This window comes from Pelobates fuscus, chromosome 7 (assembly GCF_036172605.1).
Source record: "Pelobates fuscus isolate aPelFus1 chromosome 7, aPelFus1.pri, whole genome shotgun sequence".
Lineage (NCBI taxonomy): Eukaryota > Metazoa > Chordata > Amphibia > Anura > Pelobatidae > Pelobates > Pelobates fuscus.
Genome location: NC_086323.1, coordinates 123,577,666 through 123,605,046, shown reverse-complemented (window position 1 = coordinate 123,605,046; position 27,381 = coordinate 123,577,666). Strand labels below are relative to the sequence as shown.

Genomic DNA, 27,381 nt, shown 5'->3' with positions numbered 1-27,381 from the left:
TGTTAGTGAGTGAGTGTGTCTGTTAGTGTGTGTGTTTGCCTGTTAGTGTGAGTGTGTGTGTGTATCTGTAAGTGTGAGTGTGTTTGCCTGTGAGTGGGTTGTGTGTCTGTTAGTGAGTGTTTGTTTTTGTTAGCTAGTGTATGCGTATCTGTTAGTGAATGTGTGTGTGTGTGTGTGTGTATTTAGAAGGCAGGGCGGGGGGAAGGGTTGGGTGAGGAGGGGGGGGGGGGGGGCGCCTGGGTTTTGTCCTGCCTAGGGCAGCACAAAACCAGGATACACCACTGACATACAGTCTACCAAAACATCAGCAACTAGTTTGTTTTAATGAAATTAAATATGATTTAGCAATTTCTATACATGCATGACAAGCTAGTGGTGTAGTAATTACAATGTAATATTAATTTTTTTTTTTTTTATGTTTGAAAAGCTGTACGTACAAAGTTAAAGCACATTGCTGCCAGAGGTTCAAGTCCGCCTCCTTCAGCGTCATTTGCCAGCTTTAATAAGTACATTTGCCAAAAAGTATGCATCTGTTTATAGTAAGGATTCAAATACACATGACCATTATAAGTTGTTGATGATCTTAAAAGGACACTATAGTTCCAAAACAACTTGAGCTTAATGAAGCAGTTTTGGTGTATAGATCATGCCCCTGCAGTTTCACTGCTCAATTCTCTGCCATTTAGGAGTTCCATCACTTTGCAGTCCTAGTAACACCTGTTTGCATGTGACTTGCACAGCCTTTCTAAACTCTTCCTGTAAAGAGCCATCTAATGTTTACACCTCATTTACTGCAAATTCTGTTTAACTTAACAGTTCTTATATCCTGCTCTGTTAATAGCTTGTTAGACCCTGAAGGAGCCTCCTGTATGTAATTTAAGTTCAAATGATAGAACAGGAGATAAAAACTTTTAAAGTAAGTTACATCTGATTGAAAATGAAAACATTTTGTTTTCATGCAGGCTCTGTCAGTCTCAGGCAGCGGAGGTGTGACTAGGGTTGCAGAAACAGAAACAAAGGTGATTCAACTCCTAAATGGCAGTAAATTGAGCAGTGAAAATTCAGAAGCATCATCTGTACACAAAAAATGTTTTATTAAAAAAAAAAACTGCATAGATAAAAAAAAAAAAAATGCATATCCCTCCCACCCAACAGTAAACCTACTGTCACTAAATGACGACACCACCTATAGGCGCTGGCATTGGCTGACAGGGGCTGGAGGAGAAGGGGTTAAGAATGAGTAGAGAGGAACAGAAGTGAAGGCAAAAGAGTAACAAAACTATATTACACATACTGTGCTTAGCGCTAGCATTGTCTCTGTGCTGAGTCTTTGCTGTGAGCATTTCTTGGCTAATAAAAAAGGTATGTTTCTTTCAGAGACTGTGTTACACTGCTGATACCAGCAAAATATTTTACAGCACTTTGAGAAAACTACACAGAATTAAAATAAAATAAACTAACCACAGGTATTTCAGCTTATTAGCTTTAATTTAAGCTTAACTTGTTAAGCTGCCTAGAGTGTCCCTTTAAACTGTTTTCTTTGTTGTGACTATAGTGTCCCTTTAAAACAAAAAACTGAAGCACGTGTGCCTTGGAAATAAACTTATTGAACTGTGCCTCAGCCCAATGATATAGTCCCAAAGTGTCCCAGGCTTGCTTGGACAGTCCCATCACAGAAAGGATGAGGAATAAAATAGTCATGGTGCAGCCAGTGTAGCCATCCCAGAGCCCACAAGAATGTTGCTGGAATATGTTTTCTTTCTTTCTTTATGTATGTGTCAATGTGTCACTGTATCTATCTGTGCATTTGTATGGGTTATAGTGTGTGTCAGTATGCACGTGGATTTGTGTGTGAGTGTATTTCTTTGATTGCATCTGTCTGTGTGTGCCTGTGTACATATATGTGTACTTCCCTGGACAAATATGCAGTTTAATTTGTAAACAACTGCACTAAGCGAAACATGTCAAGTGGAGATTAAGGATTGCCTACAAGGACTGGTTTTATTTATACTTCTTTTTACTATATAGTTCACTTTTAAATAGTTTTATTTATTCTGTTTATTAATAAAGATTCTGTTTTAATACCCAGTCATTCTTGAGCTCCTTATACTCTTACCATCACTCTGCTGTTCCTGATCTACATATATCCCTAGGTGGGGATTGTTCCACCTAAAGCTCCATACACTAGAGCAGGTCATTGCTCTAGCAAATGTAAGTAGGTCAAATATTATTTACTTATCCTACTTTTACATACGTACTGTACCATTGGTATACATCCTTATTTTTTTCATATGATGAATCGCACTACCTTGGGAATCTGATACCAGCAAAAAGAAATCCTTAGACGGCTCCTAAAATAGAGCTTTATAAGCTCTGGAAAACGTGAGTGCCCCTTTGGAATATATCTTTACAACCATATTATTCATAACATACTGCACTATCATTGTACTTTTATTTCCCTTTTTTTAAGAGTAAGACACACAATTGCGAAATCTGCTGCTACCTGTGTATGTATGATTTTATTATAATAATTCTTAGCGCTGTCCACCTAATTTACTTGCTTGTTTTGTTCTATTGTTCACAAGGTAAAAGGAACTCCTTGTTGGTGAATAGCTGCTTTATTGGATAGAGAGCACTTATCACTTTTTTCACAGACTATTTGCACAGTCTGCTGAAAATAAAGACATGTTGTAACCCTTTTTTTCATGACATATTTCAACATCATATATGCAGCCAGACAGAAATTGATAAGGTGACTTTGAAACAGTGATTTATATTAAAAAACAACATTTTGTTTATTCACTAACAAGTGAAAGACAGGACAATGGAGCCAGTATGCAACATGATTGAGCATATTCATAAAGTACAGATCAGTCTGGGCTGGGTTTACCTGGATACAAAGCCTTGATATTTAAAAGAAAACAAGGTGAGCTTAAAATTTTAGTTTTGGAAAACATTGTCAGTTACATGTACCACGCTGATATGTTTATTGAATAACAGTTTGAGGAAAAAGACTTAAGGGGCCATCTTAGAAGCCATCTTAGAAGCAGCACAGGGAGAGCACAGCATCAGCAAATCCTGGCCCCTGCCAAATATAAGTGCATACTTTTTCTATCCCCCAATAGCCCATGTGACTGTTTGAGGGATGATTAAGCAATGTAATATGCTCAAATATTTACTAAATATATATAAATAAACCCAGGGAAGCCTGGGGGTGACAAGGAGAGGGGGGCATTTCTTACACAGAGCAGTGTACTGTCTGCCATTAATAAATATAACTCCTACTGCATATACCCACCATCTTCTTTAAAGTGCTCTGTCACTCTACAGCTTAGACCTGCAAGACTCATGCCTTGGCTAGTTGAAAAGTGGTGACACTTTAATCTAAAGGACTGGGGCTGTGACTCTGAGGACTGATCTGATTCTGATTTCAATCTGTTTCAACCCGTAATGAATGTTGGTAATGTTAGCTACCTCTTGGCTCCATATTACCACCGGAAATTCATTGTATTGCCAGCTGCAAAGTTAATAAGGAGTATGTCAGTATCCTGCTGCGTTACCCTGTGTAGACTGTGTGCTGAGTAGCTGACATATTTGGAGTCTATCAGTATCATGATGCTTTAGCCATATGCACACTGTGTGCACAGACCTAATGGAGTAGCTGCATGTTTCATAACAGCAGCAATATTTAAAGGGAAACTCTAAATAGCTGCAGGTCCCCTCTCCCTCCCACCCCCCATCCCCGGTTGCTGAAGGGGTGAAAATCCCTTCAGGTCACTTACCTGAGACCCCGCTGATATCCCTCGGCGGTGGTTTCTTCTTGCCGCTGCTCCTCCCAGTCTTTACGTCGGCCGGTGGGCGAGACTGATCCCGCCCACCGGCTGGGGAGACCTAATTGCCGCGCATGTGCATTAGAACTCCCCATAGGATAGCATTGAAAATGCTTTTCAATGCTTTCCTATGGGGAATTGAGCGACGCTAGAGGTCCTCACACAGCATGAGGACGTCCAGCGACGCTCTAGCACAGGTTTTCTGTGCTATGATGCAGGAAGTGCCCTCTAGTAGCTGCAATAATTACACTTGCAGGGTTAAGGGTAGTGGGAGTTGGCTCCCAGACCACTCCAATGGGCAGAAGTGGTCTGGGTGCCTGGAGTGTCCCTTTAATAGAAAGCTAAAGTTATCATAGCAGGAGCACTAATGAAGATAAGATCATGAGAACGAGAGCTAAGAGAAGGCTAGGAAGATAGAAAGAGACAACTGGAGCATGATACAGGAAGGAACATGTACTGTGGGGATCTTTGTATTGCAGCTTTGTGTAAACCATAACAGTGATCCTTTCTGTGTGGGGTAGTTACCATATTGTTCCCAGCTCTGTGTGTTCTCTCTGTATTTTACTCAGCTCTACCTGATGTTCTGGTGAGTAGAATCATTACTTTCAGGCTTTTTGCTGTAAACACTGTATTTTCAGAGATGGCTGTTAGTGATCCTTCCTGGATCATGGCCAAAATGCATCCAAACATTCAGTGTCTCCTCCCTCTGCATGCGGACACTGAACTTTCCTCATAGAGATTAATTGATTCAATTAATCTCTATGAGGAGATGCTGATTGGCCAGGGCTGTGTTTGAATTGTGCCCCTGATCTGCCTCTTTGTCAGTCTCAGCCAATCCTATGGGGAAGCATTGTGATTGGATCAGGCCACCACTTCTGATGATACCAGAGGAAGTTCACAGGCAGAGGCAGCAGCTTCAGACTTGTATACAAGTAAGATTTTTTTAACTATCTTTAGGGAGGCAAAGGGGACCAAGGGGGCTAGATAGTGGTTTTAACACTATAGGGTCAGGAATACATGTTTGTGTTCCTGACCCTACAGTGCTCCTTTAAATCAATTATATTCTTAGTGCATCAATACTTTGTTTCTAGTGACTCTACTGTGTAACATTTGTTATTTGTATTTTGCTACACTTTTCAACTTTTGTATGTACGGTTGTCTAAATCTATGGTTAATATAGGTATAATTCATTTTTGCTTAAATAGGAACTGCTTGAGGTATATATACCCACTTTTCACTACATTCCACCAGTTTTTCATTAAGTTAGTAGTGATGGCCGCAGCAGGTATTTATTATTTTTAAGTGCTACTTATATTCATGTATTGTAGCAAGTCAACTACTTCACAGAGTACTACAAAAGGTTTTATTTATTTCTAAGCCAGTTTAGTGAATGGAGAGCACACTGTGCTTCCTTAATCTGAAAATTCAGAAGCCGCATGCCACCAGAGGGGAAGTGGACATCGCCTCTGGAGGCAACCTTGAGCTTAAAACCGTTTTAGAACAGTTTAACCCCTTGAGGTAAAAGTGCCTCCCGGTCCTTCTGGCAGCATAACAACTTAATTTAGATTAAGTTGTTTTGGTGTCTGGAGTATCAGTTCAACTAAGAAGCACCTCTAGAGTCTGGAGTGACTACCACAAGAGGTGTTTCAAGGCACCAATGTAAACACTGCTTTTTATCTGAAAAGGCAGTGTTTACATTGAAAAGCCTGCAAGGACAAACTATAGACATTAGAACCACTACATTAAAAATACACTCCAGGCACCCAGACCACTTCTTCCCATTGGAGTGGTCTGGGTGCCAACTCCCATCATCCTTAATCCTGCAAGTGTAATTATTGCATTTTTATTTTTATTTTTATCAACTGCAATAATTACCTTGTAGGGCTAAGTCCTCCTGTAGTGGCTGTCTATGGAATCTCCATAGGAAAGCATTGAATAATGCTTTCCTATGGGGAGGTCTAAAGTGCACGCGTCATTGGGAGGAGCATAGGCAGAGCCTGACCCAGCGCCGAGGGACATCGCGCTGGATTCAGGTAAGTCACTGAAGGTGTTTTAACCCCTTCAGCAACATTGGACGGTGGTTGTTAGAGAGGGGGCACTGCAGAGTCCTGCAGTGCCTGGAAAACTGATTTGTTTTCCTGGCACTGGAGAGTCCCTTTAAGCAGCAGTTCTAAATCCAACTATCATGATTCCCAATCCAGCCATGTACATTCAACCACACCATTAAATTGGTGACTAGAATATGTCTTTATGTAATCGTGGGTATAGGGTAGGAAAATAATTAATATAACTATTGTATTTGTAATATATTGTATAAAAGAAGTGTTCAAATGATTATCTGTGTACAGTAATTAATATACAGAAATATTAATGGAAAATTAAAATACATTCATAACATGCCATTTAAAACATTATCTTTACCTGATATATATGGTTTTTAAAGAAACAAAAATGTATTATTATTCATTATTTTTGTATATTACATGCAAAATGGCAGAACCTACACTTTATTATTATGGAGACGTTTTAAATTTAGGATGTGTTTACTGTTATTTTTTGTCACTATGAAGGTATATGGAGTTATAAATCTGGTCAAAATATAATTAAGATTTCTTACCTGGAAGTGCTAGTCTAGCAGTACAAATTCCCAGATGTACGACAATAAAAATCAAAAGTTCCTGCTTCTTCATTGCAAACTTTGCTCAGTTTGTGAGAAATGTGTGATGTTCACAGAGTCCCTGTCCTGCTGTTATTCTACTCTGTTCTCTAAGATAAGTTTTTTTTAAACAGCTACAAACTCCACCCCCAGGAGATATTTACACAACACTTACCGACAGTAGACAACCTTTTTATTGTCAGTATCTGTCGTAATATCCTAGTAATAGATACAAAAAAAATGTATCTAACTGCTACTCCCTTCTTATAATCCAATATCACATAAATAGCATAGCACCCCCACTTTAAAACTTTAATCCCTAAGTGTGTGTGGTGGATGAGTACTATATGAAATGGACGTACTGCACCCCTCATCCACCCCAAATCCTAGGCTGTGAGATAGGGCCTTTAGCGTTGCAGGGCAAACTGTAAGCAACGGTAGAACCATACCCTTCCCACACAAGAGGTGAGGGGTTTATAATACAAAGTGTGGGTGTTCCAGAACCACATGTGGCGTTGTGAAGATTAGTGCATGGAGTAGGCAATCCATGACTGACTCCGAATCTCGCCACCATTTCCTAGATATTGGCCTGCTATGGTTTGGGGTCACCTGGACCTTATATAAACAGGGTGAGACTGTGCATGCTCTCCCACTCACCTAACTCTCTTAGAGGGCATGAAGAGTTAATAATGCAGAGCAAGATGATTACTGCATATTTCTTTTGTTTTCACATACACCATCCAGTGGAAATTTGATTTTGTGAGTTATGGAGTTATTTTATTTTGAAATTGCAGAGGTTTTTACTGTTTTTCTTTTCTCCCTGCATAACAGATGTATATTTCCATTAACAGAAATCCATAGTAGATGATGACATTACTAATAGTCCTGGAAGCTTTGGGTAGTATTATTAGCCACACAATCCCAACAATGGAGTGAAGGGAAAGGATAGGCTTGCATGGCTTTCCTCTGGTTTACACAGAGACCAGTGGACACCCCAAACAGTATTAAATTCCCATCTCACTGCAAAGGTGGTGAGAGAAAGTATCCAGTGGACTCTACACTCCATGCATAAGAGTTCTGCGTGTTGCTTGAGCACTGGAGGTCCAATGAACACTATTCTATAGTGGTTCTGCGGCTTACTTGGAACATCCACTTTTTAACGTCTAACATTGTACATAGTTTGAGATATGGAGAGGACTCCATATGCAGTATCCTACCAGTTTTTTCTAGCTTGGCTATTTTAGCCTAACATTGCCTAACGTCTTGTTCAATTCCCAGTTTAGTGTTTAAACCAATAATGTGTTTGGATCTATCTAGGTAAAAAGCAGAATGTAAAAGTTTTTGTTTTGTATAGGGAAAAGATAATTTGCTCTAATTGTAATAGGAACACTTCTATTTTACAAGAATCAGTTTAAGTGATCCTAGCCATACGAGTGTCAGCTCATTGCAAGAGGTAACTTTTCAATGGTCCCGCATTTAGTTAGTACCATACTTCTTTGATTTGGCATCATACAAATCAGTTGTATAGCTATCAACACTTTATGTGTCTCTTTAATACATAAGCAATATCATTTTTATAATGGTGATGGAATTCCAATACAATCAAATTATATAAATGAAACAAACAATCTTTGGCAACTTGCAAAGCGTCCTGATGAATGTAGGCATAATTTTGTGAGATGTGCAATAGGTGCCTATGGCAATTTATGGAGCAAGCACAAAATCAATATATGCTTTGATCCCATTTATGTATCATGCAGGTGCTCTGACATCCCCCTGGACACCTCCACACAAGCAATCATGCCACTTTGTGGGTCTTTGCAAAAAAAAAAAAAGACGCCACAAGTGATAATGGACAAAACTCACAATTACATTCCTTACACTATATAGTGTTTCATTCCCAAATTAGATTCAGGGCCCCCTAAATGTAATTTTAAGAAAAATGGAAAAAAAGAGGTTTTCTTTTCTCCAGCTCCATGACTCTTTCCGTGCAGCCAACTTAACCTTCTCTGGTGATGTTGTCCCACAGGCATTGAATCCAATGCTTCCCTATGAACAGCATCAGAAGATGTTTGACACCTCCATAGCACCCTCTAGCGGCTTTCAGGAAAACAGCCACTGGAGGTGTGTGTAGTCTTGCATGCAATGTAAACAATGCCGTATCTACAAAATGGCAATGTTTTACATTGCAGGACTACACTGTACCCAGGCAACTTTGTTGATATGAAGTAGTCTTGGTGTCTGTAGCCGCTACAGCAATAGTTTTTATTGCAGTATCAGCTGGATATGGAAGGAATTTTGGTGCTTTACTTAAAAGAACACGCCAAGAACCCTGATGCTATCGCAGTGTGAATAGTCAAACAATTTAAGATGGTGAGGAGCTTAGTTTATTGACAGAGTGCTCTGCTGACATTTGCTTTCTTCCAGAGAAAGAGTTGAATGGTGCCTAGTGGACTGCTGGTAAGTTGTCAAACTCTTCTTAAATGTGTGTCTACTTAAATTGGGAGGGTGCCAGGACATATCTGACAAAATTATCACAACAGCCATTATGCTACTGTGTTAAAGGACCACTATAGGCACCCAGACCACTTCAGCTCAATGAAGTGGTCTGGGTGCCAGGTCCATCTAGGATTAACCCTGCCTGCTGTAAACATAGCAGTTTCATAGAAACTGCTATGTTTACAATAGGGTTAATCCAGCCTCTAGTGGCTGTGTCATTGACAGCCGCTAGAGGCGCTTCCGCGCTTCTCACTGTGATTTTCACAGTGAGAAGACTCCAGCGCCCATAGGAAAGCATTGAGAATGCTTTCCTATGGACTGGCTGAATGCACGCGCGGCTCTTGCCTTGCATGCGCATTTAGCCGATGACGTCGGAAGGAGGAGGAGAGTCCCCAGCGCCGAGGGAGCCTGGCGCTGGAGAAAGATAAGATTTTAACCTCCTTCCTCCAACTTCAGCCTGGCGGGAGTGGGACCTCGAGGGTGGGGGCACCCTCAGGGCACTATAGTGGTCCTTTAAGGTGAAAAATAACTATTACTATACTGGTTGATCCTAACCTAAATTTAACATGGGAGGTAAGGTCCAACCATGTCTTTATGGACCTTGCTCTATTCACTTGGGCACAGTTATGCTGGAATATAAAAAGGCCTTCGTCAAACTGTTCTCACAAAGTTGGAAGCAAAGGCATTGTCCAAAATGCTGTAGCATTAAGATTTCCTTACACTGGTAGTAAGGGGCCTAGCCCAACCCCCAAAACAGCCCCATACCATTCTCCCATCTCCACCAAACTTTACAGCTGGCACAACACAGTTAGACAGGTAACGTGCTCCTGGCATTTGCCAAACCCAGATTTGCCCATCAGACCTCCAAACAGAGAAACGTGATTCGTCACTCCACAGAACGTTACCTCTGCTCCACAGTCTAGTGGGGGAGCACTTTATAACACTCGATCCAACACTTGGCATTGATGTGAGGCTTGCATGCAGCTGCTTGGCCATTCCATAAAGCTCTCGCCACACAGTTTTTTTTTTTTTTTTTTTGCTGATAATGATAGTGGAAATTTTTAACTCTTCGGCTATGGAATCAGCAAATTGTTGGCGACTTTTTTGCACCATGTGCCTCAGCGCTTGGTGACTCTGTTCTGTGACTTTACGTGGTCTTCCACTTCATGGCTGAGTTACTGCTGTTCCTTAATGGTTCCACTTTCCAATAACACCACTTACAGTTGACCAAGGAATATCAAGCGGGTGAAATTTCATGAACTAAATTATTGCAAAGGTGACATTTTATAAAAGTGCTATCTTCAGAACAACCATTTTTTTCTCAAAAATGTTTGCAAATGCAGTCTGCATAGTTAGGTGCTTGATTTGGTCTGATTGAAACATCTGAATTCAATACTTGATAATTGTGTCCCAATACTTTTGTCCACATAGTATGTGTTAATGGATGCTTATTGTGTTAACTGTTCCAAGCAACTCTCCTATAATTAACATGTCACTCAAAATACTTGTTATGAGGACCCTATCTGTGAATAGGTGGGGTTGCTCAACACAAAAAGCAGGTCAGTGTTGCAAAATTTGCAAATATACCTACAAATAAAACAGGAATTAGCACTAACCAGGACATGTATTGCTTAATAGTGATGATCATTTCTAAGATAAATATTTCAAAGAACTCAGAATTTCTGTTACATCAACTTACATTTCCTGGCATAAAATATTATCTGATAATTTCCTGGCATAAACTAACATGGTTACTGATTGCACAAGGTTTGATTTCCTGTTGGTAAGATTCATCTGTAGGAAAAGGTTACTGATTGCACAAGGTTTGATTTCCTGTTGGTAATTATAAGGCATTTGATTTGATTAGTTAGCTACTTGCTATTGATTGCTGTTTAAATTAGCTATTGTTTGCAAATAAGCAGAGGCTTACCCAGGTGTTAAACATTCCTAGGGGGGGGGGGGGGGGGGTGTTTAGGGGTATATAAGGGTTGTTGTCATTAGCATTGCTTCATCTAAGTGTTGCTTCTAAGTGTGTGTGGTTGGAGATATTCTGGAGAGAGTTGCTTCTAAGTGTGTGTGGTTGGAGATATTCTGGAGAGAGTTGCTTCTAAGTGTGTGTGGTTGGAGATATTCTGGAGATAAACTGGAGGTAATCTGAGGTATTCAGGAGGATAAATAAAAAGTTTAGATTCTTTGATTTAAATTATTTACCTCATTGGAATGGCAGACTTAGTTCAGTGTAATAGTTGCTATGCATTTGATTCGCGTTCCACCTTTTGGAGGTTTGGTTGTTGTCTAATCTGTAGACAGTTCTCTATCTTGCGGCAGGAGATTGTATTTCTGAAGTCTGAGATTTGTAAATTATCTGGTAAACAAACTCAGGCTGGAACTGCTGCAAAGCCACTGCCGCAGAGACATACTAGGAATGGCAGATGGATTACTGTAGGATCTGGTAGAGTTGTGGATAAAAGGCATATTGCACAGTCTGTTGCTCTACATAATTCATTTTCTGCACTTTCAGAGTGTAATGGTGTCATGGAGACAGGCACTGAGGGTAGTGGTGTTGTGCAGAGAGGCACTGAGGCTAGAGGTGTTGTGCAGAGAGGCACTGAGGCTAGAGGTGTTGTGCAGAGAGGCACTGAGGCTAGAGGTGTTGTGCAGAGAGGCACTGAGGCTAGAGGTGTTGTGGAGAGAGGCACTGAGGCTAGTGGTGTTTTTGAGAGAGGAACTGAGGCTAGTGGTGTTTTTGAGAGAGGCATTGAGGCTAGTGGTGTTTTTGAGAGAGGCATTGAGGCTAGTGGTGTTTTTGAGAGAGGCATTGAGGCTAGTGGTGTTGTGGAGAGAGGCATTGAGGCTAGTGGTGTTGTGGAGAGAGGCGCTGAGGCTAGAGGTGTTGTGGAGAGAGGCACTGAGGCTAGAGGTGTTGTGGAGAGAGGCACTGAGGCTAGAGGTGTTGTGGAGAGAGGCACTGAGGCTAGTGGTGTTGTGGAGAGAGGCATTGAGGCTAGTGGTGTTGTGGAGAGAGGCATTGAGGCTAGTGGGGTTGTGCAGAGAGGCTTGAAGACTATGGTGAGGCCTAATAGAAAGCAGTTGTTGTTGGGGGATTCCATCATAAGAGGTGTGGAGATGGACAATGGTGGTCTTGTGAGGTGTCTTCCCGGAGCTACTGCTCACAGAGATAGGAGACGTATCTGTAATATTGTTAAGCGAGCAAAGCAGGAAGGGGAATTGGATGTACTTGTCCATTTAGGGACAAATGACTTGGCTTGCAATGAGGTTTCAGAGGTTAAGGAAGTTTTTAGTGTTTTTGCCAATGATATACGACAGGTTGCTTCCACACTGTCATTCTCTGAAGTTCTGCCTGTGCATAACACTCAGAATGACAGGCGGATGCGTATTAGGGACTTTAACTTGTGGCTTGGTGAACGGTGTCGGGAGCAAGGATTTGGCTTTATTTCTCATGGTAGCTCTGTTTGGAATGGAAATAAACTGTACAAAAAAGATGGTTTGCATCTTTCTCAAAAGGGAACAAATGTTCTCAGTGAGCAGTTCAGAGGTTTTGCTAGGATGTATTTAAACTAGGAGGGGGAGGGGGGGGGCAAAAGGGTGATAAAACATCAATCCAATTGTCCCCCAAAACAAGGACAGAAGGTGTCTGTAGCAAGTGTGTTAAAAAATGATAAGCTTAGAGTCATGTCTACAAATGCTCGCAGTCTAGGGAATAAGATCCATGAACTTGTGGCAATAATGGCAACTGATAGTGTAGATTTAGTCGTTGTTACTGATACATGGTATAATGAGAAAAATGACTGGGACATAACAATACCAGGGTACTCTTTATATAGAAAAGACAGGGAAGGCAAGAAAGGGGGAGGGGTGGCCCTGTATGTGAAGGATAGCATAAAATCTAGCCTAATAAAGGTTAGTGAGGCGAACATAAAGTCCGTTTGGATTACGTTAGAATTTGGTAATCACACAGTAACTCGTGTAGGTGTGATTTATAGGCCCCCAGGACAAATTGAAGAGTTAGATAATCTACTAGTTGAAGAAATAGCTAAAATGACAATGAAGGGGGAAGTTATCATTATGGGTGACTTTAATCTTCCTGATGTAAATTGGAAAACAAAAATAGCTACTTGTGCCAGGAGCACACATATTCTAAACTCCCTACTGGGATTGTCTCTAAAACAAGTCGTTGAGGAGCCAACTCGTAAAGAGGCCATACTAGATTTAGTGTTAAAAATGGAGATTTGGTATTAGATATTACTGTAGGTGAAAATTTAGGATCCAGTGATCATCAGTCAGTGTGGTTAAATATAATAACAGTGACTGAGTCACACCACACAAAAACAAAAGTTTTAGACTTTAGAAAAACAGACTTTTCTAAAATTAGAATATGTGTAAAGGAGTCATTATCAGACTGGAGCAATTTAAATGGAGTCCAAGAGAAATGGGATTATTTAAAAGTTGCAATACGGAAGGCAACAGAAAATTGCATTAGGCTTGTCAGTAAAAGCAAAAAATTCAAGAAACCACTGTGGTACTCCGCAGATGTGGCAAAAATAGTAAAAAACAAAAAGTTAGCATTTAGTAATTATAAAAAAAAACAGAGTGAGGAAGACAGAATGACCTAAAAGATTAGGCAGAAAGAGGCTAAGAAAGTTATAAGAGCTTCCAAATCACACATAGAAGAGAAAATAGCACAGTAAGTAAAAAAGGACAAAACTTTTTTTAGATACATAAATGAGAAAAGAAAAGTAAAACAAGGATTAGTTTGATTAAAAACAAAAGAAGGAAGGTATGTAGATGAGGATAAAGGTCTAGCTGACTGCCTCAATTAATATTTTTGTTCGGTATTTACAGATGAAAATTAAGGAAAGGGACCTCAGTTAAGGAAAAGGATAAATGAGTCATTTATTACACGTGAGCTTACAGAGGAAGAGGTTCTGTTTCAACTGTCAAAAGTAAAGACAAATAAGTCAATGGGACCTGATGGAATACACCCAAAGCTATTAAAAGAGCTTAGTGGTGTGCTAGCAAAACCATTAACAGATTTATTTAACCAATCATTGTTAACAGGAGTAGTCCCAGAAGATTGGAAGTTAGCTAATGTTGTGCCCATTCACAAGAAAGGTAATAGGGAGAAGTCGGGCAACTATAGGCCAGTAAGCCTTACTTCAGTAGTGGGGAAAGTGATGGAAACTATGTTAAAGGATAGGATTGTTGAACATCTAAAAACACATGGATTTCAAGATCAGAGACAACATGGGTTTACTTCAGGGAGATCATGCCAAACTAATCTTATTGATTTTTTTTGATTGGGTAACTAAAATTATAGATCAAGGTGGTGCAGTAGACATTGCTTACCTAGATTTCAGTAAGGCTTTTGACACTGTTGCACATAGAAGGCTTATCAATAAACTGCAATCTTTGAGTTTGGTTTTCAATATTGTTGAATGGGCAAGGCAGTGGCTGAGTGACAGGCAACAGAGGGTTGTAGTCAATGGAGTATATTCGAAGCTTGGGCTTGTCACCAGTGGGGTACCTCAGGGATCTGTACTTGGACCCATTCTCTTTAATATTTTTATTAGTGATATTGCAGAAGGTCTTGATGGTAAGGTGTGTCTTTTTGCGGATGATACTAAGATATGTAACAGGGTTGATGTTCAAGGAGGGATAAGCCAAATGGCAAATGATTTAGGTAAACTAGAAAAATGGTCTGAGTTGTGGCAACTGACATTTAATGTGGATAAGTGCAAGATAATGCATCTTGGATGTAAAAACCCAAGGGCAGAGTACAGGATATTTGATAGAGTCTTAACCTCAACATCTGAGGAAAGGGATTTAGGGGTGATTATTTCTGAGGACTTAAAGGTAGGCAGACAATGTAATAGAGCAGCAGGAAATGCTAGCAGAATGCTTGGTTGTATAGGGAGAGGTATTAGCAGTAGAAAGAGGGAAGTGCTCATGCCATTGTACAGAACACTGGTGAGACCTCACTTGGAGTACTGTACACAGTACTGGAGACCATATCTTCAGAAGGATATTGATACCTTAGAGAGAGTTCAAATAAGGGCTACTAAACTGGTTCATGGATTGCAGGATAAAACTTACCAGGAAAGGTTAAAGGATCTTAACATGTATAGCTTGGAGGAAAGACGAGACAGGGGAGATATGATAGAAACATTTAAATACATAAAGGGAATCAACACAGTAAAGGAGGAGACTATATTTAAAAGAAGAAAAACTACCACAACAAGAGGACATAGTCTTAAATTAGAGGGACAAAGGTTTAAAAATAATATCAGGAAGTATTACTTTACTGAGAGGGTAGTGGATGCATGGAATAGCCTTCCAGCTGAAGTGGTAGAGGTTAACACAGTAAAGGAGTTTAAGCATGTGTGGGATAGGCATAAGGCTATCCTAACTATAATATAAGGCCAGGGACTAATGAAAGTATTTAGAAAACTGGGCAGACTAGATGGGCCGAATGGTTCTTATCTGCCGTCACATTCTATGTTTCTATGTAACATCTGAATGGTAAATTCATATAATGATGTTGCAAGTTTTAATTTCCCCAATGTCTAGCTGTGTGCAACTCTTAAATTCAAAGTTTCAGAGAACAGCAAATGCATACGTTAGCATGTGGGAGAGCTCTAGTGCACAATTACCAGTACTTATGACTGAGTTGCGGTCCAATAAGTACTTAATTGCCCAGGCCTGGGCTGGCCATAGGGCAAACCGGTCAAAAGCCTGGTAGACTGTAATGGCAATGGGCTGAGGCTGACAGAGGAGATCAAAGCCTAAAGAGGGAGCACTGCCACTTTAAGGGCTGGTGGGGACATTAGGTTCCCTGCAGTGAATATTGTGTGTGCTCCTTTGTAATCTGCAGCAATGCTCTGAACTGCTGGAGCTTGCAAGAGAGATAGATATGGTAATGGCCTGCACTTGGTGGAGGTGCAGACCAGAGATCAAGCACACTGGACTAATAGGGATCAGGATTCCCCTCTCCCTACCTGGTAACAACAGGGAGAGGGAAATAAATGTTTTAATTTTTTTTATGTTTAATAATTATTAAATATCCTATTCCACCCACTCCCTACACTGACACACACCCACACCATATCCCTATATACACACACTACACCGACTATGCATATAAACAGACACACACTATGATACCGGAGAAACTGACGGAAGCCAAGCACAGAGAGATGGACACAGGTTTCTTCAGGAAGGAAGAGATTCTTTATTCGGTTCACCGATCGGGACTCAGAGGGACTAATGTCACCAAAATACAGCAAGTTCTGAGCCCCGGACAATAGTGCAGGCTCCTTATATAGGCACATAACTCCTCCCATATTAAGCTCCACCCGCACATTCTCTTGACCAATCAATACAAATAAGAATTAACTTCCTGCTTGACCGCATGGCCTGTCCAGCACAATGGAGGAGGGGAATACTACATCCTGTATTCTTGCACATGCTCCGTACACTACTGATCGTATCTTGCCTCGTGCAACCAACTGATCGATACGTCATGATATGCACGTACACATGCCACGTGGTAATCTCGGCCTACTAAATTTATTTTTACCGAGATTCCACCACAACTATACCTCCTATACACACAATAAAATACCATGTACACATGCACACTCTATACCCGCAGTGGTGAAACTACCATGGTTGTTAATAAAAAAAAAAAATTAAATAAAAAAAAAAAAAAAAAAAAGAAACTACCATCAGTGAATATTGTGCAGTGAATATTGTGCAGTGAATATTCCCTGCAGTGAATATTGTGTGTGCTCCTTTGTAATCTGCAGCAATGCTCTGAACTGCTGGAGCTTGCAAGAGAGATAGATATGGTAATGGCCTGCACTTGGTGGAGGTGCAGACCAGAGATCAAGCACACTGGACTAATAGGGATCAGGATTCCCCTCTCCCTACCTGGTAACAACAGGGAGAGGGAAATAAATGTTTTAATTTTTTTATGTTTAATAATTATTAAATATCCTATTCCACCCACTCCCTACACTGACACACACCCACACCATATCCCTATATACACACACTACACCGACTATGCATATAAACAGACACACACTATGATACCGGAGAAACTGACGGAAGCCAAGCACAGAGAGATGGACACAGGTTTCTTCAGGAAGGAAGAGATTCTTTATTCGGTTCACCGATCGGGACTCAGAGGGACTAATGTCACCAAAATACAGCAAGTTCTGAGCCCCGGACAATAGTGCAGGCTCCTTATATAGGCACATAACTCCTCCCATATTAAGCTCCACCCGCACATTCTCTTGACCAATCAATACAAATAAGAATTAACTTCCTGCTTGACCGCATGGCCTGTCCAGCACAATGGAGGAGGGGAATACTACATCCTGTATTCTTGCACATGCTCCGTACACTACTGATCGTATCTTGCCTCGTGCAACCAACTGATCGATACGTCATGATATGCACGTACACATGCCACGTGGTAATCTCGGCCTACTAAATTTATTTTTACCGAGATTCCACCACAACTATACCTCCTATACACACAATAAAATACCATGTACACATGCACACTCTATACCCGCAGTGGTGAAACTACCATGGTTGTTAATAAAAAAAAAAAATTAAATAAAAAAAAAAAAAAAAAAGAAACTACCATGGTTGCACACCGTACCCTGGAGTTCCACCAGTCATTGGCAATGTACCTAAAAAATTACCTCAGAAACACTCATGGTTCTGCCGCTCAGTAAATGAGTTAGAGGCTCAGAGCACTGTATTTGGGTTACCTCGGTAGCACTCTGATTCATTGAGTGAGCTACAGACTGAGTGGACGTGCAGTCCATATACTCCCCCATTTCTGTAAGCGCTGCACTGCTGATGGAACATTATTGCAAATTTAAAGTTTAAGTAGGAAGTGGGAGAAAACTGCCAAAAAATGGAGCACTTGCAGGATACCTGAAGTGATATTTGCAATAACACAGAGAGCGCAAACTGAAACTCAGTTGAATCACCAGGCAAAGATTGGAAAGAAGACTTCAGGGACCATATCTGGACCACCAAAAATTATACCCTCCCTTCAATAAGGTAAGCAGGAAGTGTTAAAAAAGTTTTTTTTTTTAATTGACATTACACCCACAAACACCACACTCAGATTACTCTGCACACAATCACATTTAGCCAGCCCTCACACACACATTCATCCAAGCCTCCCACACAACCACTCTGAGCCATCCCTCACACTTAGACAACTCTAGAAACACTCAGCCAGCCTTCACGAAAAATTTTAATTCAGTCAGTCCTGCACACATAGTTAGAGTCAGTCAGTACTAATACACAATCACACTCAACCAACCCTCACACACAATTACACTCAGCCAGCCCTCACACACAAAAATATTCAGCCAGCTCCACACACATCCACTCTCAACCAACCTCACACTCAGTCCCACTTAGCCAACCTCATAATCAGTCACATTCAGCCAACCAGGCCCTCGGCGACTTCTGCTAGGTCCTGGAGGTTTGGCCCTGGTTATGAGGGGGCCCTCCTGGACCTGGCCGGTGATGAAAAAGGTCTCCTTGCTTTGCCCTCTGCACCCCATACCTGCTTGAGGGAGCTTGTGGTCTGTATATCTATCAGGTGCAGATCACCCTTGCTGTACCCCAGAGCTTCTCTAAGGCTCAGTGGACTGTAGCCAGTGATTGGAGTCCTTAACTATGAGACAGAAAATGAGGGAGTATTTGAAGTACCAATGGTTTTATTACCTAACCATGGACTTACAAATGGTAGCTAAATATAACCTAACTAGAAAAATAGTAGAATATATATTTTTTTGTTAGGTCATCATAATGTTCAGTTTATCACGTATACAAGCCGGAAATCAGCTTACTCAGGTAAAACACCTTTAGATTGAGTTCCTTTGGGCAGGGCCTTCTTCACCAACTGTTCTGTATATTATACATTTTTTGTTATAATTAAATATTTGCCTTGTTTACTTATTGTCCAGCACTCAAACAGAATATGTTGGTGCTATATAAATAATTTTAATTGCAAAATGGATGGGAGTGAATTCAAGAACGTGATGGGTCGGGTAATTTTGTTATTATTTGTTCTGTTAATAGCTTTGATACTGGAATGTTAAAAAAAAACAAAAAAACTTTTTTATTTATTTGCTGTTGTAACAATTATTGTAATTAAAATAAAATATTTCAGGGGGGCGGAGCCAAGCAACAGAGCCGTGCAGACGCACTTCATGAGAGCTCCCGGCCATCAAAAGGAAATTATACCACATTTGAGTAACAAAAACCCCCAACATCTACCCCAGAGGTGCCCCCTGACCGAGAACAAGAATGGGACGAAAGGCAAAAAAACTAAAGCCTGACAAACCGAGTTTGAATCAGAATATTGGCGACCTCCTGCGCCGAGCTAACAGCGCGGTTAGGCCCAAGATGGGCGCCTACCACAAGAACTTCTCGGATACATCAGACGACTTCTACCTGGAAGGGGAGGAAGAAGAAATGGCAGCAGCACAGCACACTAAAACGGTTCCCAAGGGACCCGACTCCCCTCCGGTCACCACCGAAGTCCTCACAACACTGCTAACGACCCTCCAGAATACCATACTAGCGGACACAGCCAAGATCCGCGAAGACATTAGAGGCCTGTCGGGCAGGTTGGGCACCCTGGAAGAAACCACCGGGGAACACTCTAAACAAATCTCCTCCCTACAACAGGAGATAGACAAACTACAGCAACAGCACAAATCATTTGACCAGCGCCTGGCCACGATGGAAGACACGAGGCGCAAAAATAACCTGAAAATAAGGGGCATCAAAGAAGACGTACCGGCCGATGAGTTGCCTCACCTCCTGCGGCGACTATTTACAGAGCTACTGCCCCTGAGACAAGGCAGAGCGGTAGGCCTGGAAGACTTCTTCCGAACTCCTAAATCGCCCAAAGCACCAAAAGGGGCCCCCAGGGACTTTGTGGTCCGTTTCATGTCCGGAAGAGACAGACTTGCGATAATGACAGCTGTCAGAAACCACACGCCCTATGTCTTTGAAAGTATGCCTCTCACCTTCTTTGCAGATCTAACAGGCTACACCCTGGCGTGGAGAAGAACCTTGGCACCATTTACTGCCCTACTTCGACAACAAAGGATAACATACCGCTGGCAAACGGCGCACAGACTACAGGTACTAAAGGATAATGCCACACTAGAAGTCAAAGACCTCAAGGAAGCCGCAGGGTTGCTAGAGACACTGGGTCTCCCGCCGGACTCCCTGACCACAAATGGACAGAACGGGGCAGCACAGGCATCCCATCAATGGAATCCCGCTACAGCGCAAACGTTTGCACCCAGGGGACAACAATTGGCCTCCAACACAGCAAACGACACCTGAGCACCCAGGCGAACCGGCAACCACACCGGAATGAAAGAAGAATACCCACACCAAGTTAGTAATAGTTCATGGACAAAGTTTAATACCACCTGAACACACCGACAACCGGAAAGAGACTCTACCCCAGGAACCAACGTTTATAGACGAACTGTAAATACCGGCTGACGTTAACCAGGCGGATCTCCACTGCTCCCCAACAGTCTCCACGGGCACTTAAGCGCCGGCATCAGATGACACCAGACTGTAAGATGAACTTTCCCCTCCTAACATGCCTCATCTTGTTATTAGTCAGTCCTCCTGACATAGCAGTCTAGCCTGAGAACTGTCGTAGTACCCTATGACTCGCTAGAAAGATTGATCTGTTAAAATGTGTTTGTTTTCTCTCTAACCACACTATTTACGAAAATTACTATGCCTATAGCTTTGAGAGTGCCAACCCACTCCCTAACTTGTACATAATTTACCCCTCCTAACTAACGATACGGTCTGTAAAGGCAGTGTCTTCCGTAGGCACACACACCATCAACAAACGTATAAGTTAACACTACACCTTGTGCTTACCAATGACTGGTACACCTAAACGAGGTCTGCACCTGAGCACACCATCTCACCTACGAGCACCGTCCTGTGCATGTTCGCTAAAGGTGGCTTAATACCCGACACGCAGACACCCATGGGCAACGACCAATACGCCTGTATTGTAATAACCGAGCGCCTTAATGTCTTTGGGCGCCCTGGGGATGTGGCTTGCCCCGAACGTGCGGGGGTTCACCAGCCTTCAGGTCCCCCCGCCCTTTTGGGCGAGCACCCATCCTCAGGGCTACTATCAGTCACATTTTATTTCTACCTTTATTTGTATTTTTACTGGCTCTCGATACGGTTATCACGGGACCCAACCCGTCAGTTAAAGTCACCTCTGTACGGTTACTAGGGATAGTAAGCATACGGCCTCTTGTGCCGAGCCAATATAATTGTAAACAACTTAGACACATCACCCCAAAATAGTCGACTGTTTTAAACCTTTTTATTACTGTTGATAGCATATCTCATGTTTCCCTCGTGACCTGGCACTGTTATATTAGTCTCAATACCTTTTAGCTCACATACATACTGCACTAAATGTATGGAACACTCTTTTGTACGGCATGTTCAGCAGTTCGTTTTACACCAACGTGTTTAAATCTTGCTCTTCTCAGCATAGCATATCGTTTAAATTTTATCTTTGTCTTTAAAAAAAAAAAAAAAAATTGTGCTTAACATTCTCGCCATGACAATATATGCAATTGAAAGCCTGTGCTAGCAGTTGTGGCGCTACAGGTCGTTATGTTTTATGATATCATGCACATGAAAAATAAAGAATAAAAAAAAAAAAAAAAAAAATATTTCAAAAAGGATTTCAAAAAGCAATAAAAAATAATTATTTTTTGCTTAACTCACAGTGCTTCTTTAAACTTTTTTTTTTTTTGTAATTCTTTATTTTATTTGTGCATATGGTTAACAAGCATGTTTGCTGTATACATAAGAAAACATCATTATGGCATTAGAGGCATTGCACATTTTTAAAGTAAGTAATGCAAAAAGTTAAATCAACGCTTCAGTTACTTAATGCTAATTCAGATCTACATTTCCAACTTTACTGTAAGGTTGTAGGGTCACAGGCTTGGTTAAAAACAGACGTTTATATTTAGCAAATAGTTTAACTAGGACGATTATTCAAAGAAGGTAAGGTAGAGTATTACAAAATAAAGTAACATACGATAAGGTACCACTGGGCAGAGTGCGGCACTTTGGGTCATCATCTGTGGTAGTAAGGGTGTTGCAGGTTTGTCTGAGACATTACTAATGGTTATGTCCGTGTAGCGGTGAGTGCTGCCAGAGTGTCCTTTGGTGAGGCGGTTTGTGCCTTCCATGTCTTTCTTCGTGGGGAGGTAGGACAGCTATCGTTACTTGCGTCGTGCACGTTGTTAAGTATCCACTTCACAGGCATGGGGATATACCCCGCTGGCACCAAAAGTCCACTAAGTTCCGACGGCCCGCCACCGGGCATAGTGTCCGAGGGCCGCTATGGTCGTGTTACCCAGTCGTGGGGTGAGTATAGTCGCGTTGTGCAGACCAGAGTGTACCGGTGTGGGTAGCTGTGTAGCAGAGCTGTTGCGAGGGGATGTCTGTTCCGGGCCTTCCTCCAGTGGCGGCCCACGATCTTGTTAGGAGGTTGAAGTGAGGTGCTCTCGCTTGGGGCTTGCACTGAGCTTGCAGTGTGAATAGGCAGTAGCGTTATTGGCTGTCTTCTTCTCCTCTCCACCACATTTGCAGTCCAGGGTTGTTTATGGGTTTAGCTACGTGTTGTGTGGGGACTGCATCAGCGCGGCCTGTGGGGTAGTCGCATCACGTTCGGCCATTTTGTTGAGGCCGCGTGGTAGTCATTGGCGGTCGTCACCCAGGATCGCCTTATGGATGTTTGCCTGCCCGGTGGGGACCGGGATAACCCCCACCGGTCCAAAGGGGGGGTGTAACGGGGCCGGGAGGGTTCCAGTCGTGTTCTGGTTCACTGTAGCCGGGATGGAAAGCGAGGCAGCGGCCGTCTGCTCCACTCCCTTCCCGGGTAGGCCTCAGTCCCCAGTCCCCAGAGCATCTCACCAGGACCCAGATCCACCCGATTTCAGGTGCTCTAGCTGCACTGGGACACTCCAGGAACTTGTGCCACGATTTTCCAGGGTGTTTCAGGCTGAGTTTAGTGGGTATTTGCCCAATATTAGCTGAATTTCCCAGGAGCTGTAGTGACTTGCAGCCTGCTAGCATGGCCGCCCGGCCCCGCCCCCTTCTTTAAACTTTTTAATCACAATTTGTAAATTACAATTTGTTAAACAAATCTTTACTGGCAGCTGGAGTTGAGATTGTAGGAAATTCAGACCAGTATTTCTGGAAAGTATAAAAGTTCAAGGATTGACAAATATTTCAGTTGCTTGTGTTTAGGTCATTTAATATTGATTGGACCCTGGGCAAACATTTTCTTGGGTCTGATAGTCAAGAAATATGTCTATCAGAGAGTGTGTAAGAGGGAATAAGACAGAAGATAGGATAAAAGCTCTAAAACTAGAAAAAATAGGACTTCACCAAATCCCATAAGAATACACAAATAGAGAAAATACAAATATCCTGGAGCTTATACCATATAATAAATAAATATTAGATGTATACTATGTAGATAAATCAATATAATTCCAGAAACCTTGAAACATCCAGGAAAGAATTAATAAACGGTTCCTTAATCTTATATATCAGCAATACATAAAAGTCCAATTTGTAGATAAATGAGGGATCAGTCCAAACATTAAAACAATTAATTAAAACCTATATAGTCTTTGAACATATATCATAAAAAACCTCTGACCTGCTTGGATATGCAACGCAGAATCAGATAAGGTTCTTATGACTTTTATTCTACTTTCATATAAAAAAGAAAAATGAAATGAAGTTTAAGCTTGTTAGTATCACAAACTAACAGCTTAATACACAGTCTCCAATATAAAAATCTTCGCTAACCGCCAAAAAACAGCAACTGTAGCAGACAGAATAAAAATAGATGTTAAAATGTTCCGTACTGGTGCTCTAGTCGTACTTTCGAGTACATCCATAAACATCAAAGATGACTTGTAGAAAATAGTAGTGTAAAAAAGAGTTACTTTATTAGCTTTTTAAAAATAATATAAGAATATAAAATACTGGGTAAATAATATACCACAACTTTATTCCGTAGAGAGAGAAAGTGAAAGGACCTTATAACCTGAACTGTTATTCCGGATGGCTGAGGATGGTGATACTCCACTTCCGAGTTGGTGCTGCAGAAGCCGGTGAGGACGGCGTCCGCGTTCTTCGGCACTTCACCTCCGACCTCACATCGAGAGGTGAGCCTCCAGAATGACGTCAGGTACCGGATAGAATCGTCTGTAGATGACTGAGTCCTGGCCTCTCCAACTCTCCTCTTCGTATTGATTTGTCAGCCTTATGTGTTTCATAGGGTACTGCCCTACTTCATCAGAGGCATATCATAATCTTAATCCACATTAGTGTATATATATATATATATATATATATACACACACACAATATCCTACAAGTCACCAATTTACTTCTAATTACATATCAGATCGGAACTTCAAATGGATGCACATAATATAAATACTAAAACTGTTATTGTGTCTATACAGGTGAAATACGAATGTATGTATGTCCTAACCACATAAATCAAACATATATATAAACAATTTATCTATAAAAATATATAAATCCATTGTTTCTGTCTTTTTGTCTATTATATTATATCAAAAATATATTAGTAAGATATATTAATTAGAACACTGAGCATTTTCATGTATGAGCAAAGTAAAATTAAAATTAAAATTCAGGTCCACATTCTAAAATGGAGAAAAAGGTAAAAGAATAATAGTAAATGGCACATAGAGTATAAAATAGAATAGATAAGAAATAAATATACAAGCCAGTTAATTAATACAAAAAAGGGGGGGCAGCAGTAAAACCCATATCTTTAATATGTTTGAAATACTCTTTAAATAGAGAGAGTGTACCTTTTCAAGACTTCATAATATTTGATTGCTTATAGAAAATTTGTAGAAAATGTATCGTCCACTCAAGATTTCTATTTTGAGGATCTTAATATTTTTGTAAATCTTTATTTTTGCAGTGCTTATAGTAGTTACATGCTTACATATGGTACCCCAACGGCATTCCATACGTAGGTTTCAAAACGTTTGTTACATTGGGTAATAGATAAACAGAGCACTTTTTTTTTTTTTGATTAGTTAATACAGATGGATATCAATCGATTAAGAACATTGGTTTAACATTTACGTAGAGTGTCCTCGCTTTAAGGTGTAAACGTTGGTCTGGGTCTGCGTGACTATGTGGGAGTGAAAGGTGTACATGTTTTACTGTGACTGCTGTTTTAAGTAATGATGTCACGCTATGGGTAATACAGTAGGAGGTATATCAGGGCATAAAAGATTATGCAGTGTCGGCTACTGGTAAACATGAAATTTCATGCAGGTTCCGGCTAAACTACGTGAATGTGTCATTGTCAGGTAGCTAGATTTGTCAGACGTTTGTGATTTATAGTATGCAAGATGTATATTCGCAGTCAGCTCGGTCCAGCAGTCATTCATACAAATTGCAGTTAGCGGATAATGAGCTCCCTGAGCTGTTGTCATGTCAGAGCTGTACATGCCTGGTAGTGGGAGACAGGGTAAAATTACAACCATAGGTCACATTCAAATTAAAGACATGTTAATATGTAAGATCACGTTAGGCCAGCCGGCAACAGCATCTCTGCAGCCCAGACAACAGTATACCATGCAGTAAGCAGGGAGACAGAAGTGGTAGCAGGCTTCTTTATGGTAGCCCACCCAGAACCGGTGAGGGGTGGCATAATCTGGTTAACCAAAGCGTGAGTTAGTGAGAGTTCTTGCAGTGAGACGTAAAGAGAACAGGTACTACGAGTCCACAGAACAGTCCCTTTTGGCCCATGCCGGTTCCTGGCTTGTAGGTCTTTAGTATCAGCCCGCCGATGTGCGTGTGGGGTGTGTCCATCGCTGTGCTTCAGTGGCTTGCTCCATAGCAGGCTACGGTGGAGGTATCTCTCTAGGCCTGTGCTGGTCTGGATGCCTGTTTTGGCGTGTCGTAGGCTCAGTTGCCACTGAGGTCTGGAGGTACTGCGCCCCGGGTCCACTGGCGGTCGCTGTGGGCGGGTGTCGCTCCGCCACGTCCCCTGTGGTGGCTGCTCTGCGGTCGAGGGCCGCTGGTCTTCGGCCTGAGGCCTGTGTAGGTGCTCTTGCCTTTTGCCAATGGGCCCATCATCAGGTCCGTGGGCCCAGGGTTCCGCCGGGTCATTATAGTGGTCGGTCGGTTGTTCGGCTAAAGGTAAGTTATTTTCAGCATATTCAGTGCCGAAACAGCAGGAGCTTCCCAGGCTTCTCCCTGGGTGTATGGCAGGCTGTGGGGGAAGGATCCCTCCCTGTGAGCGCCCGGCTCAGAAGAAGAGTGAGCAGGCCTCTAAACGGTGGCATACATAGGTGTGGCAGTTGGTGGGTGACATATGCCAGGGGTATCTCTGGGTGTGAGGGACTCCGTGTGGCACTACCCCGTGTGCAGGGATACAGGAAGGCTGTTGGTAGGCCTGTGCCCGAGGTAGCCTGTTGTACTCACATGGTCTCCGCCATCTTGTGTGCGGGTCGCGGGCTACCCGGTATCTGTGTCTCCGAGAGTAGTGGAGTCTGGCTTGGTTTGGACCGGGATCACCCCCCCAGTCCGGTGGGGGGGAAGCAGGACCGGGTCCGCCGGCTCTTCACGCGTGTCGGGCTCCGTCGGGCGGGATAGTGATGCGGCGGCCGTCCGCCTCACTCACCGCCAGTATAGGTCTCGCCTGGTGCAGCGGGCCCCATCCTCCGAGGGACTAAAACTGCGGGAGCAAGCCTCTCCTCGGCTCGGCAGCCCGGTTACATCGAGGGTCGCAGGTAGTTGCCGGGATTTCCCCTCAAAAGTGCGATTTGTTGGCTATTTGTGGGCTATTTGTGGCCCTATGTGCAGGAGCTGAGCTGTCCTGCGACCGCTCAGCTCGGCGGCCCGGCCCCGCCCCAGAGGATCTTAATATTAATGGTTATAGTAAAAATGCTATCTCTTTCTTGCTTTATTCCTCAGCAGCAAAGAGAAAAATATAACCGAAAGAGAAAAAATTTAAAATATGAACAATATATAACAGATACAACCATATCTGCCTAGTAACAGGGCAGCCAATCAGCTTATAGGAACAGTCCATAAATGTCTTGCTATGCACTTCCACTTCCTCTTCTTTGCCTTCTGAACCGAAGACCCGAGCCGAAATATCCACTTCAGGAACTAACAATCGCCAACATGGTAGACGTCATCACAACGAAATCAAGCTGTAAAAACAGAGAAATAGGTGAT

The 27,381-nt window shown here is 42.0% G+C and overlaps 1 protein-coding gene across 2 annotated transcripts in view; it reads right to left on the bottom strand.

Annotated features, from left to right (window-relative positions):
* Positions 1–6,582, bottom strand: part of LOC134568167 (coagulation factor XIII B chain-like) — a 58,765-nt gene extending 52,183 nt beyond the window's left edge. For both annotated transcript variants that reach the window (XM_063426522.1, XM_063426521.1), the window contains exon 1: positions 6,448–6,582. In XM_063426522.1, coding sequence (XP_063282592.1) covers positions 6,448–6,520 — 73 coding nt within the window. In that variant the 5' untranslated portion in view covers positions 6,521–6,582. The remainder of the gene's footprint in view (positions 1–6,447) is intronic.
* Positions 6,583–27,381: the final 20,799 nt, after the last annotated feature.